Below are 26,621 nucleotides of genomic sequence, written 5' to 3'. Positions count from 1 at the left end.
CCTTTTCCTTTTCCCTTTCCTGCTCTTCCAGAAATACCACCAGCTGCGTATCAAGATCCTGGGAGACTGCTACTACTGCATCTGCGGTCTGCCTGATTACCGGGAGGACCACGCCGTCTGTTCTATCCTGATGGGCCTTGCTATGGTGGATGCAATTTCGTAAGCGTTCCTATGAATACATTTATTTATCTGGTTTTCAAATTAACATTTTACAATCACAAACATACATCATAAAAACAAGATCCCGAAGAATCCCCTGGACTTCTCTCCTCCACTTTGTGGGTCCTATTATTAATCTTTTCCTCCTGCATCTTTTATAATAATAGTCGGAATCGTTCACATCTCCATTATATCCAAAGTTCATCATTAAACTACAAGCGTTATTCAAATCCTACTAACGATTTTAACTGTTTACAATGGTTTTTAAGGTAAATTGTGAATTTTACCCATTCCTATTTAAAATTCTGGGCTTCCTGATTTCTGATTCTTCCGGTCATTTTTGCCATTTTGGCATAATCCTTCAACTACCGCATTTTTCGCTCTATAAGACGCACCGGACCACAAGACGCACCTAGTTTTTGGAGGAGGAAAACAAGAAAAAAAAAATATTCTGAATCTCAGAAGCCAGAACAGCAGGAGGGATCGCTGCGCAGTGAAAGCAGCAATCCCTCTTGCTGTTCTGGCTTCTGGGATAGCTGCGCAGCCTGCATTCGCTCCATAAGACGCACACACATTTCCCCTTACTTTTTAGGAGGGGAAAAGTGAGTCTTATAGAGCAAAAAATACGGTATTTCGTAAGCAATTCCTGCCTGCTGTTCCAGTATTTTTGTGGCTCTTAACTCTTGCCATTTTCCATCCACGGCTTCCTTCACGAGTGGGATCCGGAGGCATGCTGGAATGTTAGGCTGGCCCAATCAAAGCACATTTGAAGGCTCTATCACACCATCCCAACAAATCCACTTCTTTCTTTTCTTTTAATAAGCTTTTTTACTGTTTGGAAAGTGGTGGCTAAGTGCAGGGAAAAGTGTGGGATGAACGGAAGACGTCTGACATTCCACCCCACAAGGTGGAATGCAAGATGAACACATGTTATGTTCAAAACAAAAAAATTCCTTCCAGTAGCACCTTAAAGACCAACTAAGTTAGTTCTTGGTATGAGCTTTCATGTGCATGCACACTTCTTCAGATACATGCACACGAAAGCTCATACCAAGAACTAACTTAGTTGGTCTTTAAGGTGCTACTGGAAGGAATTTTTTTTGTTTTGACTATGGCAGACCAACACGGCTACCTATCTGTATCTGTAACATGTTATGTTGTTATGTTATGTTTATTTATATGCTGTCTTCCAGCCCAAAGGGTTCCCAAGGTGGATCCCAGGAATAAACACACAAATGCAATAATGGTGCAAATGATACACGTTCAAAACATTCCAAGAGTAGTTTTTAAAAACCACGCACATCCTTGTTCCTGCCAGAAAGGCAAAGGACATACCCTGCAAAAGTGTTGAGAAGGCAAGGATACTTAAGTAACATCTTTGTCTTATAAGCCCTTGATGCTTCCAGCAGACTCTGACCTACAGACATTTGGTTATCTCCATAACCACATCAGCATGAATGCTCAATAAAGACCAGGTATAATCTGTTAGAATTCCTGCTCCATGATTGCAGTCATGGGATTGTGGTCTTTCACATGACGGTGTATGTTTTGACTCCACAGAGTGGGAAGTGATGGAGACAGGATGTTTGTGTTACTGTGTTCCGTCAAGTGGGACTATTGTCCTTTTTCTCTTTGCTGTCTGATGCTAGAGAGAGAGGGAGCCATGTTGCAGTGCTCCGTGTATGTTTATATGTAAATAAAGTAGATTAGCCAAAATGCTGAGTTGTTAAGCAAACTGCGAAGACTCTGCGGATCCCTAAGTGTGCTGATGTCTGTTGGCATCGGTCGCTTTGATGTTCGGGCAGGAGAAAGTGTTTGAAGCTCTCGAATGATCGACCAAGAGGGAGAGAACATGCCAGTCGGGCATGTGTCTCTGCCAGGGTCCTACTCAAGTGTAGGACGAGCTCCTGACAAAGCCTCTGCCTAAGCTTTGCGAAAGCAAAGCCGGATGAATGCTCAGTAAACAGGTCATGAACCTGCAATAGCTCAGCCGGTAGAGCATGAGGCTAGATGACCCTATGTGGGAATGTTGAAGGTGGTAGGAGAGGATAGATTGTTTAGTAATATCTTTCCTAACTTGCACTAGCAAGTTTCTTCACTTAGCAGAGTGAATTCCCCTTCTTACGCAGCAGAAAGCTGGTTGCAAACTCATGTGAGTTTCTTAAGGCAATAAACAATTCAGTCTGGCTGGTCCAGATTGAGCTATGTTCTAATCTTCCTGGTAAGACCCCTTTTGAATCCTCCTAAAAGAATAAAGACACCACAGTCCTATTCATAAGTAACAAAAAGTAGTTTTACTTGCAATCAGGCAGAGCACAGTGTGATCTCTGAAGGCAGGCTTTAGGCTTAAAGTTACAAACATGTACAAATAGGTCTACCCCATATGGGAGATAACCTCAGGAACTGCTGTGGGAGCCAGAAGTAAAGTCCAGGTGATGCAGGAAGCAGGCAGAATGAACAGGAAGGTCAAAAAGAGGAAGGTAGCAGTGTGACTTTGCCTTTTACCAGGTCTAGAAAGGTCACGCCCACCTACTAGTCACATGCAAGAGGAAGGATGCTCCAGGCCAGGAGGAACAGGAAGTTTCAACTGGCTGGACCAAACATTCCCTTGCATGCCACTCTAGGAAAACAAGGAATGTTGTACTTGACTGCTCCCAGTGGATTACATCCCACACCCTCGTGGTCCCTTCAGCTCTATGATTTGGAGGAATCATTTCACCCTCCCTTCCTTCCTTCCTTCCTTCCTTCCTTCCTTCCTTCCTTCCTTCCTTCCTTCCTTCCTTCCTTCCACAAAGATCCATTGGTGAAGATGGTTCTCCTGGGGCACTTTTCTTGCTCTTTCCTGAAATCTGTGGGATCAGAGATTTGCAGCCCCAAATTCTCTGGCTGCTTCCTCTGATGTGTACGGATCTCCCAGAGGCTTGGACTTGCCTGTAATATTTCTCTGATGGGTTTCGATCTTTGGGCCACCTCCCTGCCCTTCCCTGCCTTCCTTGAACTAAGCAAGTATTCTTCCTTCCCTGACTCAAGCCAGGATTCTCACACCTTGTGGTTCTTCTCCTAAATAGAGGGCCCAAATGCAACTCTCCAGGGCTCTCTACGTGGCCCTTGGGACAATCACTAGGCCCCTCTCCCCAGGCCACACACTGCCCCTTGCTCACCTGGAGGGAGCAGAGAAAGGGATGTGTGAATGTAAGAGTAGAAACTAGCCTCCTAAGGGGAAAAAATGGCAGTTGTCGCCCCACCCACTTTTGTCTCTCGCTCCAGACATTGGCATGTGGCTCCAGACATTGGCAAGTTTGTCCAGAAGGGAATGCTGCCTCCAGGCTAAAATGGCTCCTCTTATTAACGCCTGGCTGCTTCTGAGCTGTGAGCTTTTATATGAGCTGGAGACCTTTCTCGACAGATCTTCTTTCCACCCACAGAGTTTATCACTAAACAATCTCCCTCTCCCGCTAATTATTCCTCCTCATTTTTCTAAAACAAAACTTGATCCCAGGGACGGAAAGCTCTTAATGTTTATGGAAAATTACCAGGGGATAGCAGTGAAAGCTGGCTTCGTAGCTCGTTTATAGAAACAAGGGACGGTCGTTTAAATTCCAGGCGTGCAAGAAGGGAGAGAGGAGTGGTGGGCTGCTCAGCTCTGTTTTTTGGAAACTCAGATCTGATGTTGGGTGGCAACATCTCACACCCCTTGTCCAGAATACAATAGAGATGTCTTCTTAAGAACACAGTATAAACCTGGTAGATCAAGTCATTGGCCCATCGAGTCCAGCATCCTGTTCTCACAGTGGCAGCTCTCTTGCCTCCTGCGGTTTCCAGCAACTGGGTTTCAGGAGCCTTGCTTCCTCCAGTTGTGGAGGAACAGCAGAGCCCTCCTGGCTAGGAGCCATCCATATCCCTTTCCTCCTCCATGGATTTGTGGCCATCCCTGCCTCTTGGGGGAATGAGTTAGATGTGCCTCTTCAGGCCTTCTGCGCAAGTTTCCAAACTTTTGGCTCAAAGTCATTTTTTAAAAGTCAAACACAAGGCTTGTGTGTTTTTCCTATTAAGCGCAATGATTCTTCTTCTCCTAATCATCATTATCTCTCTCTCTCTTTCTCTATCATCTATCTATCATCTATCTGTCTAATCACTCTCTCATCTATATCTATCTATCATCTATCTATATCTATCTATTTATCATCTATCTTATCTCTATCACTGTCTATCTATCTCTATCACCTTTCTTTCTATCATCTATCTATATCTATCTATATCTCTATCTATCTATATCTATCATCTATCTATCATCTATCTATCATCTATCTATCTATATCTATCTATCATCTATCTATCTATCTATCTATCTATCTATCTATCTATCTATCTATATCTATCTCTATCTATCTATCTATCTATCTATCTATCTATCTATCTATCATGTATCTATCTATCTATCATCTATCATCTATCTATCTATCTATCTATCTATCTATCTATCTATCTATCTATCTATCTATCATCTATCTATCCATCCATCTATCTATCTATCTATCTATCTATCTATCTATCTATATCATCTATCTATCTATCTATCATCTCTATATCTATCTATAATCTATCTATCATCTCTATATCTATCTATCATCTATCTATCATCTCTATATCTATCATCTATCTATCTATCTATCTATCTATCTATCTATCTATCTATCATCTATCTATCTATCTATCTATCTATCATCTATCTATCATCTATCTATCTATCTCTATCTATCATCTATCTATCTATCTATCTATCTATCTATCTATCTATCATCTATCTATCTATCTATCTATCTATCTATCTATCTATCTATCATCTCTATATCTATCTATCTATCATCTATCTATCATCTCTATATCTATCTATCTATCTATCTATCTATCTATCTATCTATCATCTATCTATCTATCTATCTATCTATCTATCTATCTATCTATCATCTCTATATCTATCTATCATCTATCTATCATCTCTATATCTATCTATCTATCTATCTATCTATCTATCTATCTATCTATCTATCTATCATCTATCTATCTATCTATCATCTATCTATCTATCTATCATCTATCTATCTATCTAATCTATCTATCTATCTATATCTATCTATCTATCTATCTATCATCTATCTATCATCCCTATATCTATCTATCTGTCTGTCTGTCTGTCTGTCTGTCTATCTATCTATCTATCTATTCTACTATCTATCATTTATATCTATCATTTATATTTACCTACCTACCTACTTACGTATCTATCTATCTATTTATCATCTATCACCTGTAATAATTTATAATAATAATTTATTATTTCTACCCCGCCCATCTGGCTGAGCTTCCCCAGCCACTCTGGGCAGCTTCCAACAAAATATTAAAACACTGTAATACATCAAACATTAAAAGCTTCCCTGAACAGGGCTGCCTTCAGATGCCTTCTAAAAGTCTGGTAGTTGTTGTTCTCTTTGACATCTGGTGGGAGGGCGTTCCACAGGGCGGGTGCCATCACTGAGAAGGCCCTCTGCCTGGTTCCCTGTAACTTGGCTTCTCGCAGTGAGGGAACCGCCAGAAGGTCCTTGGCGCTGGACCTCAGTGTCTGGGTAGAACGATCTATCTATCATCTACCTACCTACCTACCTACCTATCTACCTACGTATCTATCTATCTATCTATCATCTATCTATCATCTATCTATCTATCTATCATCTATCTATCTATCTATATCTATCTATCTATCTATCTATCTATCTATCTATCATCTATCATCTATCATCTATCTATCATCTATCGATCATCTATCTATCTATCTATCTATCTATCTATCTATCTATCTATCTATCATCTATCTATCTATCTATCTATCTATCCATCTATCTATCTATCTATCTATCTATCTATCTATCTATCTGTTTATATCCCTATCAGCTGTCCTTCACCCTAATGTCCCAGAGCAGATTGCAGCATTATAACCATATTAACCAAGACAACAAGAACACACCAACAGCATACAAATCAATATGGCTAACTTGATCCAACAGTCAACCTACCTCCCGCAACACACACGTAAACAAGCCTCACTGCAGTCAGCTGAAGGCAACTAACCATGCCCTGGGGCCCCCTAACCCCTCTCACTGAAAGCTAATAAATGAAAAGAAAGAGAGCGTATCCATGTGATGCTGACACACAAACCTTGCAGATACACTATGGAAAAGAGGGCAAGTTTGCCACCCCCTTCTCTTCTCCCCATACCTTATATTTTATACAACATTTAAAGTGTCATATTGAATAGAACTGTACAAAGGACTTCATGATCTGAAAAGAGAGACAAAGTGTGTTGTTGTTAATGATTATTATTTGAATTTATATACTGTCCTATACCCGGAGGTCTCAGGGCAGTTCACATAACAAAACCAAAATATGAATCCACAAAATATACAATCAAAATAAAAACAACCCCCCCAATAAACCCCCCACATTTTAAAAGGGTATAGGATAGGGGACTTTGGTAAGCTAAGAAAATCTTTAATAAAAAGCATATTGACAACAATTTAAAGCAACTTGCCTTTGAAACTTTTAAAAAAGTGTACAGGCGAAACAGCTAAAGGAATGATAAACAGATAATAATAAGGTATAAATTTTATTTATATCCCGCCCTCCCAACCGAAGCCGGGCTCAAGGCGGCTAACAACAATAAAGTAATACAACATGCTCGCTGGTTGTCTGTGAGCTGCTGGGGGCAGATTTTTGTTTCTCAAGAACTGAATTATGTGTTCGTTGTCACCGCGGGCTCCTTCCTCCCCAGGTACGTCCGAGAGAAGACCAAAACAGACGTGGACATGCGCGTGGGGGTCCACAGCGGCACCGTCCTGGGCGGGGTCCTGGGCCAGAAGCGCTGGCAGTACGATGTGTGGTCCACAGACGTGACGGTGGCAAATAAGATGGAGGCCGGCGGCATCCCAGGGTGAGAGGCTTCTGGGGCGATGTCCTGAACCATTCCAGCATCTTAGGCTTGCTAAAATGTATAAGACTGAATCAGATAAGTGCTGGAGATGCAATGAGGTTGAGGGGTATGTTCTTTCATATGTGGTGGACTTGTAAAAGGGTAAAAGAGTATTGGGAGACAATTATTCATAATGAATTGAAAAAAACGTTTAAAAGCACTTTTCCAAAAAAACAACAACGACCAGAGTCCTTTTCGTTGGAGATAATTCAGACGGAAATCCCCAAGTGTCTGAAAAGGTTATTTATGTATGCCACTACTGCGGCCCGTGTTTTGCTAGCCCAAAAATGGAAAACGAGCAAAGTCCCAACCAAAGAAGAATGGCAACTTAAACTGATGGAATATGCTCAGCTTGTGGACCTAACATATAGAATAAGAGAACAAGGAGAACATACATTTAAAAAAGATTGGAAAATGTTTATTAAATATATGGGGGGAAATTGTGTATATTTTTAAAAGTTGACAGCACTAAGAAAATTCAACAGTGTAGATAACTTTTTGATGGATGTAATAATGGAATACTAAATGGTTTAAAGGTAAAGGTAGAGGACCACTGGATGTTAAATCTAGTCCAAGTTGACTCTGGGGTTGTGGCGCTTATCTCACTTTACTGGCCGAGGGAGCCGGCGTTTGTCCGCAGACAGTTTTTCCGGGTCATGTGGCCAGCAGGATTAAGCCGCTTCTGGCGAACCAGAGCAGCGCACAGAAACGCCGTTTACCTTCCTGCCAGAGCGGTACCTATTTATCTACTTGCACTTTGACGTGCTTTCGAACTGCTAGGTTGGCAGGAGCAGGGACCGAGCAACAGGAGCTCACCCCGTCGCGGGGATTCGAACTGCCGACTTTCTGATTGGCAAGCCCTAGGCTCTGTGGTTTTGTTTATGTAAAATATGCAGGGATTTATGACATGCAAAATGAACCATGGAAAGAGAAGAAGGGAACTATTTTAAGGTTGTTTAAATGAATACTCTAAATTGTGAAACAGAAAATTTATATATATATATATATATATATATATATATATATGCAGGTTTTGGTGTCCTCGGGTGTCTTCCCGTGTAAAAGTTGGGGTGTCTAGGCGACGTTTCGACGAGGTCTCACTCGTCATCTTCAGGCTGGTGCTTTCGGCTTCTTGTTACTGGAACAGAGCAGGATCTCAGTGTTTGAGTTCCTATAAATACTGTTGAGGGGGTGTGGTGTATAGCCTCCAATGTTCTGGGCAGAGAGGAAGTTCCCAGGCTAGTGTGCCTTTTCTTCTTTTGTTCCTTAATTACTTGAGGGATATCTTGAGTGATTTCTTGAGTGATATCCTGAGTACCACTTAGGTGGGTCATTAGGTGTGGATTAGTTGCTAAAGTCTTTGTGTCTTGACCTCTTGAACTTTGTGAAGAGTTTTTCTGAGAAGATGGCTGTACTGCACTTAGTTGTGCTCTGGCTTGGCTTCGTGTATAGGGGCGAGCTGTGGTTTTGTGGCCTGTGTCAGCCAGATCTGTGTAGGGATTGCAGGGGGGTGCAGCATCCGGAGGTGCCACCATGGTTTGGCTACTGGATGGTGTCTGTAATTTATCTGTGGAGAGGGTCTGGGTTTGGGTCTATATATATATGGAAATCATTCCAGCAGGCGAGAAAGAAGAGAGGACAAAAGAAATAGGAAATATAGAGAGAATCGTGTTTCTTTTCATTAACAGCCATTGTGGTCTAGTGGGTTGGACAGCAGAAACCCCCCAGGTTTAAACCCCCAGCTATGACATCCACTGGGTGACCTTGGGCCAGTCATCTTAACCTACCTCAAAAACTTGTTGCAAGCAGACTTTTTTTTTTTGGAGGGGGGACTTTTTGGGGGGACAACTATAGCCAAATGAAAGCTATAGTTCTCATTTACCTGCTGCAACCACCCCACAAAGCTAAAAGCACAGAGTCGGAAGGATTACCGTATTTTTCGCTCTATAAGACCACACCAGACCACAAGACGCACCTAGTTTTTGGAGGAGGAAAACAAGAAAAAAAATATTCTGAAGCCAGAACAACAACTGTGCAGTGAAAGCAGCAATCCCTCTTGCTGTTCTGGCTTCTGGGATAGCTGCACAGCCTGCATTCGCTCCATAAGACGCACACACATTTCCTCTTACTTTTTAGGAGGGAAAAAGTGAGTCTTATAGAGCAAAAAATACGGTATTATGCAGGATATTAAGCATTTTACTGGTTCAGGTATTTAGCAGGAAGACCAGACCTCTCACCCCATTCTGCCTGCGCAGGAGAATGAGCTGTAGCGAGGAGGATTTGAATAATAGGCAAGGGAAGGGGAATAAATTGTTCTAAAATAAGTTGTAATACAATAGAAAATAAACGGCAGTTACGGCAGCAGGTCAAGGAAGACAACAGGAACATTGTGGACGTAAGGAGGGGAAGTCAAAATGTAAGAAATTATTCACTGAAAGTGAATTGAATAATTGAATAGGTTTTGTGTCAAAAGCTAATAAAATATATTTTTTCAAAAAGAAGGCAAGGCGAGGAGGAGAACTCAGCGTACAGATACACGGGTTTTGTTTTTGTTTTTTCAAATCTTTTCAAATTAAATTTTCCAAATTTTAAAACAAACATATCATCAAACATAAAAAGAAAACATCTAAAGAACAAACAAACAAACATCCTAACTATAGAAATTCCGCTTTTGTTAACATTGTTAGATGACTTCCTCGACTCCCCCGGCTGAGTTTCCATATAAATCATTGCAGCAGTTTTCCAAAACTAATTTTACATAAAATTTACTTAGTCCAATTAACATCTTTCTTTCTTTTCATTTTAACTTTTATCCATAGTATTCTACAACATCACATATTTAAATCCTAGGTCGATTTGATACTCACAAGTAATTCTATTTAAGTTATCTTAACATATTTAACTAAATAGTCTTTAAATTTCTTCCATTCCTCTTGATACTCCTCCTCCTTCTGGTCGCGGACTCTTCTGGTCAGGTCGGCTAGCTCTGAAAAGTCCATCATTTTCATCTGCCATTCCTCCACTGTTGGTACTTCTTGTGATTTCTAATTTTTGGCCAGCAAAATTCTAGCAACAGTTGTGGCATACAAAAACAATCTAACACCTGTCTTTTTCTCTCTATAAGATGCACCAGACCACAAGATCATGGAATCATAGAGTTGGAAGAGACCACAAGGGCCATCGAGTCCAACCCCCTGCACCTAAGATGCACCTAGTTTTTGGAGGAGGAAAACAAGAACAAAAAATATTCTGAATCTCAGAAGCCAGAACAGCAAGAGGGATCGCTGTGCAGTGAAAGCAGCAATCCCTCTTGCTGTTCTGGCTTCTGGGATAGCTGCAGAGCCTGCATTCGCTCCATAAGATGCACACACATTTCCCCTTACTTTTTAGGAGGGAAAAAGTGAGTCTTATAGAGCAAAAAATACGGTATGTGGAAGGTGTTGTTTTGCACATTGATCTTCTGTGCTGGCTCTAGAACAGGGGTGAAGAACTGTGGCTCTCTAGACTACAACTCCTATCATCTGTGACCATTGGCCATGCTGGCAGGGGCTGATGGGATCTGGAGTGCAGCAACCTCTGGAGCCCTCTGGCTCCCCACCTCTTGCGCTGGGGCTGTCTACTCGGCCGCGTTCCCCCCTCCCTCCTTGCAGTTGCTACGAAGCACAAATAAATGCGTGCTCGTAAGCTGTCAGAAATTGTTGCTTCGGGGCAAGGATCAGGCCAGAGAGTGAAACGCAGCCAGCCGAGAAGCAAAAAGAGCTAATGAATGTTCATCGTTCCGAGAGGGTCAATGACGAGGGCCTTTTGTGCGTCTGCTTTGGAGGCAAAGGGGCTTGGCTATTAATAGCGCTATCTGGGCTTTATTTAGAAATTGCAGTACCACCCCCACAGCCCTGAAATGCTAAAGGACTGGCCAGCTGTGGCTTCTGTGAAGGTCGGATTTGGGGAGTTCTGTTCCAGCATCGCTGCTTGACAGCTAAAAAGTAAAATGATGGAGCCAAGCATGGGAGCTGGTCAGATTATGTCCTCCTCCTCGCCTTCTGTTAACCTACATGGCACTTTTTCAGAGCTGGGGACCACGTGCCATCCAGGTGTTTATCCTATTCAATTCCTTTACGTATTAACAATGAACTGTGTCCAGTTCTGGGCGCCACAATTTAAGGGGGATATCGACAAGCTGGAAAGTTGGCCAGAGGAGGGCAACTGAGATAATAATACAGTGGTACCTCAGGTTACATACGCTTCAGGTTACAGACTCCACTAACTCAGAAATAGTACCTCGGGTTAAGAACTTTGCTTCAGGATGAGAACAGAAATCGTGCTCCGGCGGCGCAGCGGCAGCGGGAGGCCCCATTAGCTAAAGTGGTGCTTCAGGTTAAGAACAGTTTCAGGTTAAGAACGGACCTCCGGAACGAATTAAGTACTTAACCCGAGGTACCACTATAATAATAATAAATTTATACCCCGCCCTCCCTGGCCAGAGCGGCTAACACCAGTAAAATCACAGTAAAATCATAATAGGGGGGGAAAACCACCAATTTAAAATGCAGGTTAAAATGCAATTTAAAATGCATCCTCATTTTAAAAGTAGCCCATAGATCAAAACCATAAGGGGAGGGAAACATAAGGGTCAGATGGAGTCCAAACCAAAGGCCAGGTGGAACAGCTCTGTATTGCAGGCCCTGCGGAAAGATGTCAAGTCCTGCAGGGCCCTGGTCTCTTGTGACAGAGCGTTCCACCAAGTCGGGGCCAGTACTGAAAAGGCCCTGGCCCTAGTTGAGACCAATCTAACCACCTTGTGACTTGGGACCTCCAAAGTGTTGTCATTTGTGGACCTTAAGGTCCTCCGTGGGGCATACCAGGAGAAGGACCTGGAAAGCAAGCTTTATGAGGAACAGTTGAGGGAATCGGGGATGTTTAGCCTGGAAAAGAGGAGACTGAGAGGAGATTGGAGAGCCATCTTCAAATATCTTAAGGACTGTCACATGGTAGAGGGAGTAAACTGCTCCGGAGGGTCGGACCCAAACCAATGGATTCAAGTTACAATAAAAGAGAGGCCAACTAAACATCAGGAAGAACTTTCTGACGGTAAGAGCTGTTTGACAACCGACAATAGGTTGGGTGGCCTTCTGCCATGGAAGCTTTAGTTGAGATTCCTGCATTGCAAGGGGTTAGACTAGATGACTCTGGGGGTCCCTTCCAACTCTACAGTTCTGCGATTCTTTGAATTTTTGTATACCACAATTTCATTAAAAAACAAACAGACATCAAAGCAGTTTACAACTGTAATACAACTCCTATCAGCACCAGCCACCCACGACGAGGGGATGATGGGATTTGTAGTCCAACGACATCTAAAGTACCACAGAGGTTCCCCAGCCACGCTCTGGCTTTTCCTGCAGTTCCCCCCTTCCATTATCTCTGACCTCTGTCCTTGGCAATGACCGCCTTGCTTTTGATGTGGCCCTTACAGGCGTGTGCACATTTCTCAGAGCACCATGGACTGCCTGAAGGGGGAGTTTGAGGTGGAGCCGGGAGACGGCGGGGCCCGCTGCGAATACCTGAAGGAGAAGGGGATCGTCACCTACCTCATAGTGGTGACCAACAAGCCGCTCAAGAACGGGATCAATGGTGTGGTGAGTGTTCTTGGCCCATAGGGACAGATGTCCCATTTGCCCAACGTTAGGGCTGGCACCGCATGGATCCTGCGGAGGCAAAGGAAGTTTGGCCTTGCAGTGCTCTGGGAATCCTTCCGGTTCCTTTTTAAAAAAATATATATACATTTTTATTGATTTTTTAACATTTCAGTTCCAACGGTCATACAACACATCTTCTCATCTTATACAATGTTTTAGACTTCCGTCAACACCTCTGATGATTTTCAATTCCTTATCACTTATTCTGCATTTCTTAATTTCTATATTGCATTTAATTTTCCTTAACTAATAATTCTTTTCATAGTCTTTCTTGTAATAGTTCAGATAATCCACCTTACAAAACTTCTTGCAATCCTACAAGCGTAATCTGTTCATCACAATTACTTTTCAGATAGTTCATATATTTACTCTAGTCCTCTAAAAATCTCTGATCCTGGCCTACGTTGCAGTAGATTGGGGAGTAGCCAATGTGGTGCCCTCCATCTCTTGCCGGACTCCCATCAGCCCCAGGCAGCATGGCCAAGGGTAGTGGTCTGATAAAACCTGGAGAGCACCATGTTGGCAAACCCTGCACAGAACACCGAGAAAGCTGAGATTTCTCCATTGCAGCGGGTTGGACTAGATGACCCTTGGCTCCCCCTTTCAGCTCTACGATGCATTGCAAAGCAAGGGTGATGGAAGATCAGCCTTGCTGTCATTTTCTTGCACCAGAACTGGGCTGGTTAGTGAATCTGACGTTTATGTTTCAAGTCTTTCCCAAGCTGGTGCCCTCTGGATCTATAATAATAATAATAATAATAATAATAATAATAATAATGATAATTTATTTATATCCTGCCCTCTCCAGACAAGGCCAGGCTCACAGTGGCTAACAACAATAAAAATAGCACAGTTTACATAAAATCACAGTCAATTAATTGAAATACATTCTAAAATCAATTCATTCTAAAATCAATTCAGAATCAAATTCATGGCAACCATTGGGCTAGAGTTCTGTGAGGATTACCAAAGGAGGGGGTCAGGCTGCACCTTGGCCAAAGGTCTGGTGGAACAGCTCTGTCTTGCAGGCCCTGCAGAAAGATGTCACGTCCCGCAGGGCCCTAGTCTCTTGGGACAGAGCGTTCCACCAGATCGGGGCCATGGCCGAAAAGGCCCTGGTTCTGGCTGAGGCCAGCCTAATCTCCCTGTGGCCTGGAACCTCCAAGATGTTTTTGTTTGAAGACCGTAAGGTCCTCCGTGGGACATACCAGGAGAGGCGGTCTCGTAGGTACGAGGGTCCTAGGTCGTATAGGGCTTTAAAGGTTAAAACCAGCACCTTAAACCTGATCCTGTACTCCACCGGGAGCCAGTGCAGCTGGTATAGCACCGGGTGAATGTGATCCCACGGCGAGGACCCTATAGGGAGTCTCATCGCGGCATTCTGCACCCGCTGGAGTTTCTGGGTCAGTCTCAAGGGCAGCCCCAAGTAGAGCGAGTTACAATAATCTAGTCTGGAGGTGACTGTCGCATGGATCACAGTGGCAAGGGAGGTAAGGAGCCAACTGCTTAGCTTGGAGGAGATGAAAAAATCCCGCCTTTGTTATAGCTTTGGACTACAACTCCCATTAGCGCCAGCCAGCACTCCTGATGGGAGTTGTAGTCCATGGGAAAGGCTGGTGCTGTAGGCGAACGAGTGAAAAGGGATTTGATGGCAGGAGCCTGCTTCTCTGCCTTAGTTTGTCTTCATGTTCTACATTTCCAGTCCAGTCCACTTGGGCGCTGAGGATCAATAGTTGATTAACAAGCCTAGTTCTCCATTCAGCCGGGAATTTAAATAGCCTGTCCCAACGGGCTGATTGCCTTCTGTTTGTGCCGTGCTCAAAATTTCAGAGCCGGTAGCCACGAAGGCTGTGCCCTGCCTCTATAGCTGAAGGCAACAATTCTTCTGAATATCGGTTGCTGGAAACCCCAGGAAGGGAGAGGGCTCCGGGTTCGAATCCTGCTTGCAGGTTTCAGACAGCCATCTGGTTGGCCACTGTGAGAACAGAATGCTTTTGGGGAAAAAATCATTTAAAAGCACCCCTGGGACATGAAATTTATTACGGTCAGAGACCAGCTTGAGAAACACAAATGGAACTACAATCCCAAAAGCAAAACAAACATTTAAAACAATATACAACAATGGATTTTAGGTTTAAAAGTGCGATGGGCATATAAACACACAAAAACTTTAAAATAGACTACCTTAGAGGAATGACCCAAAGTCGCCCGTGGATCCGGATTTGGGAATTTTCTTAACAAACTAGATTGAATCGGGGGGTGGTCTGCACCTACAGATCTGTGCGCAGAATCTGGCGACAATCTGGGTCGTCTTGTTGTCTTTGCCTAACAGGAGAAGATCGAATTTTTGCTCACCAGCAGGGGGTCAGTGGGTTCTCTACGTGCCTCATCGTAAAAGGGACATCTAAAAAATATGTGTTCAGGGCTTCCTATCTCCCCCAAAGGACAGGCGCAAATTCTCTAGAAGCACCACTGTAAGTGTTTATGTGAAAGGTTTATACCATGGGTAGGCAAACTAAGGCCCGTTCAGGGGCCGGATCCAGCCCAATCGCCTTCTCAATCCGGCCCGCAGACGGTCTGGGAATCAGCATGTTTTTACATGAGTAGAATGTGTGCTTTTATTTAAAATGCATCTCTGTGTTATTTGTGGGGCAGAGGAATTTGTTCATATATTTTTTTCAAAATATCGTCCGGCCCCCCACAAGTTCTGAGGGACGGTGGACCGGCCCCCTGCTGAAAAAGTTTGCTGGCCCCTGGTTTATACCCTGACTTTCCTAAATATAATAAGGTCCAAGGCAGCAAGGCAGCTACTGACATCGTGATTAAAATGATTAAATTAAATCAAAACGTTAAGCCAGCCTTAGGCAACCTGGTGCCCTCCGGATATTTTGGACTTCAGAAAAGGGCACGGTGGAGGGGATGGAGCCATAATATTGCAGCTTTCGGGACTTTTCAGTTCAGAGAAATCAGAAGCGAAAGGGGATGCGATAGAAGTTTTAAAACAGGAAGCATCCCTCTGAAAAGCCCCCATATGCGATTCAAAATACAGTGGTGCCCCGCAAGACGAATGCCTCGCAAGACGAAAAACCCGCAAGACGAAAGGGTTTTTCGGTTTTTCCGACGCTTCGCTAGACGATTTTCCCTATGGGCTTGCATCGCAAGACGAAAGCCCATAGGGAAATCTCGGGGACCTCTTTTAAATGCTGGCGGCGGGGAGCAAAGCCTTTTCCCCCCCCTCCGGACTTCAGAAGAGGTCCAGGAAGGCCGGCGGGGGCGAAAGGCTTTGCTCCCCACCGCCAGCATTTTAAAAGCGGTCCGGGATAGCAGGGAAGCGCTTCCCGCTATCCCGGACGGCTTTTGAAGGCAGGCGGGGGGGAGCAAAGACTTTTGCCCCCCGCCAGCCTTCAGAAGAGGTCCAGGACCTCTTCTGAAGGCTGGCGGGGGGCAAAAGTCTTTGCTCCCCCCTGCCTGCCTTTCCGGGAGAGCGGAAAAGGCAGCGCTGCCTTCCCGCTCTCCCCCTGCCTGCCTTCCCGGGGGCTTTTAAATCGCCCCGGGACAGCAGAGAATTCCTCCGCTGTCCCGGGGGCTTTTAAAATGCTGGCGGGTGGCAGCGAAGCCTTTGCTGCCGCCCGCCAGCATTTTAAGATCGCCTCGGGACAGCGGAAATGTCTCCGCTGTCCCGGGAAGGCAGGCGGGGGGGGAAGCAAAGACTTTCGCCCCCGCCAGCCTTCAGAAGAGGTCGGGGGACAGACTGTCCCCAGACCTGGTCTGAAGGCGGTTCGGTTTCCATAGGAACGCATTAATTGATTTTTAATGAATTCCTATGGGAAACCGTGCTTCGCAAGACGAAAAACTCGCAAGACGTAAAGACTTGCGGAACGAATTAATTTCGTCTTGCAAGGCACCACTGTAAAACTTTAGAATACAGTTTCATTATAAACAAATGAAATTGGGTGGGAGTGGGAGGAGACAGGCAAACACTTCTGTAGCCCCGCGGAGCGTCCTGCTCTGACTTGCTCCGCCCCGTGGTGGCTGGCCCCGCCCCACGGGCTCCTGGCCCTGCCCCACGGGCACCTGGCCCCGCCCCCACGGGCACCTGGCCCCACCCCTGGGCGCAGGGCACATGCGCTGCCCCCAGGCACCCAATCAGCTTGTTCCGCCACTGGCCTCAGGAGCTCCTCTCTATTCCCTACCTTGGACCTCCTTTGCCCATGTCCTTGTTTCTCTCTGCAGAAGCTATCCGTCTCTTCCTCGCACGGTGAGTCACCGCAGCTGATCAACACCAAGGAGTGCAACGGGAGCATCAACACCACTTGCACGACGCCCGACGAGGCCGAGGAGTCAGACACCAGGGTACAATGGGGCTGGGGGAGGCCGAGACAGAGCCACAGGGCCAGAACGCACCACTCAAATGCTTTCCCCAAGGAAAGCACATGGAAATTGAGAATATATTTATTTTTTAAATTTGCATTTTATTTGTTTGTTAACATTCTTATATTACATCGGTAAATGTTGTCATATTACATCACAGGACTTATTATAATATAATTTCCAACACGTATACAAAAATTATATACAAATTTTATATACCTAGAAAGAAAATGAAACAAAAAAAGAGAAGAAAAGACAAAACAAAAACAAATTTCCCCCCAAAATCATATACATACCAACACACTAGACTTCCTGTCTATCCCGTTGTATATTCCTTTTTTACAAATGAATGTACTCTTATTATTGTATATTTCTTTACATTTTATCTAATGCACTCCTATATCAATATGTGCTCTTAGTCTTATTTCTCAACTCAGTCTCACTCCAACATTAATCAAATGCTAGCATAGATAGCGAACCTTTACTGTATTTTTGAACATACATTTTATATCTATCCCACTTTCCCATAATTTTTTGTTTTGAATTGCCTCTCAGGGTATTGAGAAAATCAGAGCACCTGGGCATGCCTAACCAGCTTCTCCCCTCTAGCACACAGCAGAAATCGCCTGAGGCGATGCACACTTTTTTCAGAAATGTAAAAACACAAGTTGTTCGAAGCCTGTTTCCCTCTCCCTTCAACTGAAAGAGGTTCCCAGACTAGCTTACAAAGATAAAAAATGACTATCATAAAAATAATGGAGCCACAGAGCCGTAAAAAAGATGACAAAATGCAATGGGAGCCTCAAGGAGCTGCACACCAGCCACGGAATATGCTGGAATATCTGGGGATTTATTAGTTTTTTTTAAAGCCTTTCATAGTTGAGGGCTCTGCAGGCATATTTGGGGAGAAAAGCATCCCCAAAGCGTTGTGAGATTTCACCAGGAACTAACCATTATTATTATTTCCAGTCTTGAGGGCTAGAAACTTGGCTTTGTTTTAAGTGAACCTTGGGATGTAGAGCTCTGTGTGCAGTACCAGTGAGGAAGATCCTGAGCTGAAGCAAAAAGCAAATAGATGTAGAGCAGACAGAGAAACTTCGGGATGGATTTACAGGAGGAAAGGCTTCTCTTGTTTTTGTTTCACTTGCTTGCCTCCTGACTTCGGTCTACGGTGGCTTAATCAACATTCATCCTCCCTGCTCCCCTGTTGAAGGAAAATGCATTTCTAGAACTCCTTGGCCAAGAGCTATCTCTGCACACACACACACACACACACACACACACACACACACACCACTTCCTGGCCCCTGGTGTGAGATTTTACATTTGCATTCCCTTTTCAAAACATGAAATTCATGTGCTTTCTTTCCTGCAAGGAACTTAGGGGTGGTGTGCACTGTGAGGTAAATTAGGCTGAGAGGCAGTGACCGGCCTAAGTTCACCCAGCGTTCTTTGTGATTTGAGTCGGAATTTGAACCCCAGGCCCTAGCCTAACCACTGCACCAAACTGCTTCTTCCCTTCTGCTCAGGTGGTGAACCCCTCCTTCCCCAACCCGCGGCGGCGCCTGCGCTTGCGTGACCTGGCCGAGAGGGTGGTGGACGCCTCTGAGAACGAACAGGAGCTCAACAAGCTGCTGAATGAGGCCTTGTTGGAGAGGGAGTCGGTGCAGGCGTAAGTCTCCTCACTGGTGTCGTTGGGGGTTGGAGGGAGTTGTGGTCAGAAGCAGCTGGAGGGAACTGGATTAGTGCCCATGTACGGAAGTCCTTGGCTATTTTCTGTTAGGGTTTTTAGACCCTTTAGACCCGCCACCTTTCTTCCATCATGGAACCCAAGGTGGTTCTTCAGCGGTCTTCCATCTGGTCTTAGCAGCGGCAAGGCGATGCAATTGTGCAGGTGTAAGCACTAACTAAGGGACGCAGGTGGCGCTGTGGGTTAAAGCCTCAGCGCCTAGGACTTGCCGATCGAAAGGTTGGCGGTTCGAATCCCTGCGGCGGGGTGCGCTCCCGCTGCTCGGTCCCAGCGCCTGCCAACCTAGCAGTTCGAAAGCACCTCCGGGTGCAAGTAGATAAATAGGGACCGCTTACCAGCGGGAAGGTAAACGGCGTTTCCGTGTGCAGCTCTGGCTCGCCAGATGCAGCTTTGTCACGCTGGCCACGTGACCCGGAAGTGTCTCCGGACAGCGCTGGCCCCTGGCCTCTTAAGTGAGATGGGCGCACAACCCCAGAGTCTGTCAAGACTGGCCCGTACGGGCAGGGGTACCTTTACCTTTAAGCACTAACTTGCTTAGTAGACATGCCAACAATCCTACTGTTCAGGAAAGGGACTTTGCACTACAGGCTGAGATTCACCAGTCAGAAGACTGGAGGTCTTGAAATCTTTGCAGATGCTAGTTTTGGAAGTGACACCACAGATGGTACAAGCACTTCTGGACTATGCTACATGTACAACCACTGTCTGTTTGACTGGCTGTGCAAAAAGCAGACGACAGTAAGCCTAAGTTCCTGTGAAGCAGAACTCAATGCCCTGTCATTTTCACTCATGAATTGTGAATGGTTGATGCAACTGTTTCAGGACATCAGAGTTTCTGTGAAATGTCCTATACAGGTGTATCAAGACACTAGATCCTGTTTGGCTTTGCTGAACTCAGAGAGTTGCAAGCAAAGAACCAAGTACTTGCAGATTAAGTTACATAGTGCAAGAGAGTGTATTCAGAAAGGACTCATTCAGGTGTCCTACATGGCAGGAAATGAAATTCCTGCTGATCTGTTGTCTACGGTTGTTAACAGAGAACAACTTAAGGTTGCAATTAAGTGTAGAGGTTGCAATTGGGTTGAACCACAGGTACTACAGGTTACACGGAAAGGGGGAGGATGTTAGGTTATAGTTCTGTTCCACCTTAAAAGGGTCAGGCATGATTGTTGTGTATCATATGCCTGTTTACTCCCAGCACTGTCTCGCTGGGAACTTCCGTTTTGTATACAGTGGTGCCCCGCAAGACCAACGCCTCGCAAGACGGAAAACCCGCTAGATGAAAGGGTTTTCCGTTTTGGAGGCGCTTCGCAAAACGAATTTCCCTATGGGGTTGCTTCGCAAGACGAAAAAATCTTGCGAGTCCACGCGGGTTTTTTCTGCTCCCCCCCCCTTTTCCTAAGCCGCTAAGCCGCTTAACAGCTGATCGCTAGAAGCCGCTAGACCGCTGTAGCGCTAATCCGCTAAGCTGTCAATGGGCTTGCTTCGCAAGACGAAAAAACCGCTAGATGAAGAGAATCGCGGAACGGATTCTTTTCGTCTTGCGAGGCACCACTGTATAGCTTTTGGACACGGAGGCTAGCAGTCATGTTTTTCCTTTGTTCTGAACTACGTTGAATAAAGCTGTAAATATGCTCTCCTGTCAGCATCTTTCGTTGTGGAGACTCTGCTGGAAGGGTGTGCACGAGTCTTGGAATGTCTCTGAGGCTCGTGTCGCTAATTGACTGATGCTGTTCCACGGGAGACCGGTGATCGTCCGGAGAAAACTGGGGGCCTCCCTGATGCCTCCGTCTCCCTGGCAGTATCCCAACAGTGTGTCCTCAGACCACATCCCGGGAGCAAATACATGACTTACCATTTTGAAAAATGGAAACCTGAGGTTATCAGGAAGCAGGGCACCAGAAACAAGCCTGGAGGCCAGACCAGTGTCCCACCTGGTCCAGCATCCTGGTCCAGCATTCTCCCAAGGGAAACCCGCAACGAGGACCTCAACGCAAGAGCCCTCTATCCACCTGTGGTTCCAGCAACCAGCAGATGGAAGCATTGCTTCCTCCAGTAGTGGAGGTAGACCAGGGCTTCCCAAAACTTGGGTCTGCAGCTCTAGTTGGACTACAACTCCCATCATCTGGTCTTGCTAACTAGGGATGATGGGAATTGTAGTCCAACAACAGACGGAGACCCAAGTTTGGGATACAATGGGGCATAGAGCATAGCCATCAGGGTTAGCAGCCCTTGAAAGCCTTGTTCTTCATTTGGAAGGCTCAGATAGGAGACAGTGAAAAAATGCCTGGTTGGCTGGCATCTGTCTGTCTTGGGAGACCAGGGGAGAGTGCACCTCGGTGGGTGAGGAAGACCACTGCCAGTCAGAGTATGTAGCACTGATCTAGATGGGCCATGGTGTGATTTTGCACGAGGCCCCATATGATGTGTCTTGTGCGCAACACATCATATGGGGACTTCTGGCAGGGGAAAATGGTGGGCGCCACGGCAGCAAGCAGCTCCTTAAGCCAGCCAGAGCCAACTGTGCTACCAGGCTGGCTCTGGGCTGCTGACTGCTGCTGCCGCTGCCACTGCCAAGAGGAAACCGGGGGCGTCTGGCGGTACAGACCTCCTGCCCCCTTCCCCCCTTTGACTGATTGGGGCAGGCTCGGGTGGGCGGGCATTGCCCAGTTTTTTAAAAACTCTGTGCATTTATGTTTCACAGGGTGCGAAAGAAGGGTTTCACACACACACAAACCTTTATACAATATGCATGTGTGCTTGGGCCCGGGCTCTTTCGCCTCACCATCCCCACTACTGACTCCCTGTTGCTACTCAGCTTCAAAATAATAATAATAATAATAATAATAATAATAATAATAATAATCATCTCCCCAGATTCATTGAAAAAAATCTGGTAAACATAACATAGAAGGATAGCTCATCTACGGCAGAATCCTGATCTCACAATGGCCGGCCGCATGCCTGTGGGAAGCCTATAAGCAGCACTCATCTGTAAGATTTCCAGCAGTGGAGCTGGGACATAGCTGTCCTGCAGACCTTCTAGGAATCCTAAGTTCTCCACACGTCTCTTGTTTCTGGCAGGATGAAGGGCAGATCCACCTATCGGCTCTCCATGCGCTTCATCGACCCCGAGATGGAGACCCGGTACTCCGTGGAAAAGGAGAAGCAGAGCGGGGCGGCCTTCAGCTGTTCCTGCGTCGTCCTCTTCTTCACCGCCGTCGTGGAGATCTTCATTGATCCACGGTGAGTGCAGCTTGGTCAGAAATGACATGCGTGTCAACCATTGCATGTTCCTTTTTGGTGCTTCTAGACTGTCAGTGTTTCGCAGGAAGGATTCGAGTGCCTGCCGTAGGTTTGCATGATCATTGTAAACCATTTCAGTTTGTGTGTGTGTGTGTGTACACACACAAAATAAAATGATAAAAAAAATAAGAAAGTGGATCAATGCGCCCTGTTGCTCTAGTGAAACAAATTCACCAACACACACACACACACACACACACACACACACACACAAACCCCTTTAGGAATGTGGGATGAACAGTGGGAAGCCCTATCAGGATGGAATTTTAATATAAGGAGGCTGCATTTTAATGTTTTAATGTTGTATTTTAATCTAGTTTTTTAAGTTGTATTTCGATCAATTGTTTTATATCGGGTGTTAGCCGCCCTGAGCCCGGTCTTGGCTGGGGAGGGCGGGGCATAAATTTATTTATTATTATTATTATTATTATTATTATTATTATTATTATTATTAAATATGTCTGAACATTCAAGATTAAAAAACCTCTGGTAAGCTTTGTGTAGAGATGTGAAGAGCTGGAAAAAAAACTGGAAATATTGGGGGGGCGGGGCATTTTCTCTCATTTCCCCCCCCCTTTTTTCAAAATCAAGGAGGGTGAGGAACTCAGAAAAAAATGGGGGGCGAATGGGATTTCCTCTGCCGCAATTTTTCTGTCCCTGCCCCCCGCACCAGGTTTCGCATCTCCAGTTTTGTGCAAGAAAGCTGGGATGAATGCTGAAAAAAGCAGACTCTCTAGAGACCCCCTTAACCCTGGAAATCTCAGGGGCAGCCCTGAAGCCTCCAGAACAGATCTGCTCCTTCCACCCACGTTCCATCTTAAGACAATGAGCGACCGTAGGCTGGTTTTCTCCAGATGGCCCTCTTTGCAGAGCATTCAAAGTTCGTGGGGAGGTCACATGACGCTGGCTGTTTATTGACCCAGTGGCTAACCACTGCACCACACTGCCTTTCATTGTATGCTTTTAGATTTATTTATTTTCCAGCCGAGAATTCTGCTGCCTCTTAAGTCTGTGTAGAGCAATGGATCCTTGACTTCCATTTTGCCTTTCTCTTTTTCTTCTTGCCTTTCAGGCTGATGACAAATTATGTGACGTTCGTTGTCGGGGAGGTTTTGCTGCTCATCCTTACCCTCTGCTCTCTGGCTGCCATCTTTCCCAGGGTAAGGGCCTCTCCCCACAATGCCTCTCCCCTCCCCTCTCAACACACACACACACACACACACACAGAATGTGCAGTCATTACTCAAATGCATCCATCAAATGTATATTGTGCCCTTTCTCGCAATGGAGCTAAGGGTGGACTTGTGGGGAAATAAGACTCCTGCCCCCCAAGCAGTTCCTTCTGCACTGGGGCTCCATGCTTCCCCAGGACTCAGCCGGGGGGAAATGTGCTTCCATTGTGTTGTATCCAAATTAGCGCTGAGTAATGTGTCCCATCAGCACTATCAACTCCCCTATCCTCTCGCACACGTGTTCATGCTTTAGTTATCTCCCGCTTGGACTACTGCAACACTCTCTACGTGGGGCTACCTTTGAAGGTGACCTGGACACTGCAACTAATCCAGAATGTGGCAGCTAGACTGGTGACTGGGAGCGGCTGCCAAGACCATATAACACCGGTCTTGACCTACGCTGGCTCCCAGTATGTTTCCGAGCACAATTTAACGTCTTGGTGCTGACCTTTAAAGCCCTAAATGGCCTCGGTCCTGTATACCTGAAGGAGCGTCTCCACCCCCATCGTTCTGAGGTCCAGCACCAAGGGCCGAGTTTTGAATATTCTGTTGGGAGCCGCCCAGAGTGGCTGGGGAAACCTGGCCTGATGGGCAGAGTATAAATAATAAACTATTATTATTATTATTAATTCTAGGGGTGCTTCCGGCCCTCTGGAACATATTTTGGGAAGGTGTGGTATGCCCCCAGGTTGTGTGTGCGGGGGGGAGGGGTACCAGGGGTCATCTAGCTCAACCCCTGTGGGGCGTGGCCTTGGGTCCGAGAAAGGGCTTCTCCTCCAGCTCTGCTTCGAATGCCTTCCTCTCCCTACAGGTTTTCCCTAAGAAGCTTGTGGCTTTTTCCACGTGGATCGACAGAACGAGGTGGGCCAGGAACACCTGGGCCATGTCTGCCATTTTCATCCTCACCATGGCGAACATTGTAGACATGGTAAGCAAATCTTGCGGAAGAGCTCTGCCCGCCCTCTCTAAAGCACGGTGAAAAGAGTCGTTCTGGGATGTGCGAATGTCTCGCTTAGCACTGAAGGCAAGCCAGTGTGGTTGTTTCCAAAATATGGCATTATGCTAAAAGCGTTGTGTCCTAGGGTGGCGGCCACACGCCTACTGGCAGCTTTCTGACTGCAGTTGGACATACCTCGGGTTTCAGATGCTTCAGGTTGCGTTTTATTTGGGTTACAGACCTGCCGAAACCCGGAAGTACCGGAACAGGTTACTTCCAGGTTTCGGGGGTCGCGCATGCGCAGAAGCGCCGAATCGCAACCCATGCGTGTGCACAGACGTGCCGCTGCGGGTTGTGAAAGCTGCGGATTGCGAACATGCATCCCGCACGGATAATGTTCGCAACCCGAGCGTCCACTGTAATGGGCATCTGTGCTACCAGGACAGCTGTCCCCACCTGGGTGACTTCCAGGTGATTTGGACCACAAAACATCTGGAGGGCACTGGGTTGCCTTTTCGTGGGAAAAGGAAATGCATGGTTTTGAGACACTTGGTTTTGTTACAGGAAAAATCCGAGGGCTCCCTTGGACAAAACAAAGACACCAACCAGGATAACTTGGAGCAAAACAGCAGCCTGTAGGCTTGGCCTTTATTGAACTGTTGCAACAGGGTATTCCCCTCACTTGCAGGAGAGAGGAAAGACCCAGAAGAATAGTGTGCAAGCTCTTATAAAAACTTTTGAAATTCCCCTCCTCTAGATCAAGCCCACCCCCAGAGACATCATGCATACATTACAGAAAGGAGGGGTTGAGGGAGGCATACATTACAGAAAGGAGGGGCTGAGGGAGGAGTTGGTGGTAACCTGAGTGTCTTGTCACCTGGCTGGTTCCTCCCTCCCCCCCCCCCCAGTCACTTCAGGAGACAAAGGGGAGTTTGCAGTTTCCTGCTCCCAGAGGGAAGATCTGATCATTGTCCTTTGTTTCAGTCCATGCTGAATCCACTCCCATATGCAAGTTCTTTGTGATCTTGATTGTCTTCTGTCTGGGATCATCAGGGTTGGCATGGGCAGGGCTTCTGTGTATGTGCTGAGACAGTGAAGGGATTATGGCTGACCAGGACTAAGTCACCCCCCTTTGTTAGTTCTTGTCATATGGAGTAAAAATAAAAATGGAACAGTGCAAATCCAATGTATGGTTGATTTTCTATGAATTTATAACAGAAATGTGGCGTATGTAGTGTGTGAGTGAGTGTGTGTGTGTGAAGTTTATACAAACAGAATGATTGGGCTGGGGGGGTTCCTGCTACAGTTTCAAAAGAAATATTGCTAAACAGAAAGTGGAGAAGATGCATGTGAATGTCTTAAATAGCTTTTTTTAAACGTAACCGGCCGATGGAAAATCGGAAGGCCATTTGAGTTTCCTTTATTTCTTCTCTTCTGTGGGGAACTCTGTGCCACCTCGACTCTAGCCCTGAACGCGCAGAGGGTCCATTGGGGAGGGAGCCCTCATGGGCCCGAAGTCTCCCCATCACGCCCTCCCCTCCCTCTTTTTCCTGACATCCCTGTGAACTCTCCCGCTTCTGGTTTGCAGAGCTGTGCAGTGCAGATCATTAAGGGAAATTAGCAGAAGGCCAGCTGCGGCCGGTTTATTTTTAGAACCTGTTAATAATTGGCCAGACCTTGAACCCTTCCCGGCTGACGCGGCTGATACGGAGGCGCTGCCATTTACACGCTGGGAGACCTTGAAGAGCTTTAAGAAAGCCTTTGCGTGCCCTGGGGTGGATTGATGGGGATCGAGGGAGCTCTGATCTCTCTTTGCAAAGAAAGAAAGAAAGAAAGAAAGAAAGAAAGAAAGAAAGAAAGAAAGAAAGAAAGAAAGAAAGAAAGAGGAAAACACAACACAAGTGTTGCAGGGATTTATATATAGGTTGGGGGGGGGGTTGCCCCTCCAGCAGATATCATGCACATGCAGCCCACTACCAAAACCAGCACAATCACTTTTGTGACTTTTGTGATTTGTCCCCACAAAACACTTCATCACAGTTTCTTCCTATCAATTCAAAGGGCCTTTGCTGCAAGATACCAAATGGAAGAAATCACTGATAAATGTATCTGTGTACTGGCTCACTGGGAAAACTTCAGAAATTCA

The 26,621-nt window shown here is 45.8% G+C and overlaps 1 protein-coding gene across 1 annotated transcript in view; it reads left to right on the top strand.

Moving 5' to 3' along the window:
* Positions 1 to 26,621, top strand: part of ADCY3 (adenylate cyclase 3) — a 102,238-nt gene that overhangs the window by 56,132 nt on the left and 19,485 nt on the right. Inside the window, exons 6-13 of the mRNA XM_081903767.1 lie at positions 32 to 159; positions 6,986 to 7,144; positions 12,657 to 12,819; positions 17,113 to 17,232; positions 18,780 to 18,922; positions 22,085 to 22,246; positions 23,379 to 23,466; positions 24,350 to 24,466. Of these exons, the coding sequence (XP_081759893.1) occupies positions 32 to 159; positions 6,986 to 7,144; positions 12,657 to 12,819; positions 17,113 to 17,232; positions 18,780 to 18,922; positions 22,085 to 22,246; positions 23,379 to 23,466; positions 24,350 to 24,466 (1,080 nt within the window). The remainder of the gene's footprint in view (positions 1 to 31; positions 160 to 6,985; positions 7,145 to 12,656; positions 12,820 to 17,112; positions 17,233 to 18,779; positions 18,923 to 22,084; positions 22,247 to 23,378; positions 23,467 to 24,349; positions 24,467 to 26,621) is intronic.

Source organism: Podarcis melisellensis, assembly GCF_964234715.1.
Source record: "Podarcis melisellensis genome assembly, chromosome: 3".
Classification (NCBI taxonomy): Eukaryota; Metazoa; Chordata; class Lepidosauria; order Squamata; family Lacertidae; genus Podarcis; species Podarcis melisellensis.
This window is presented reverse-complemented; position numbering and strand designations above follow the sequence as displayed.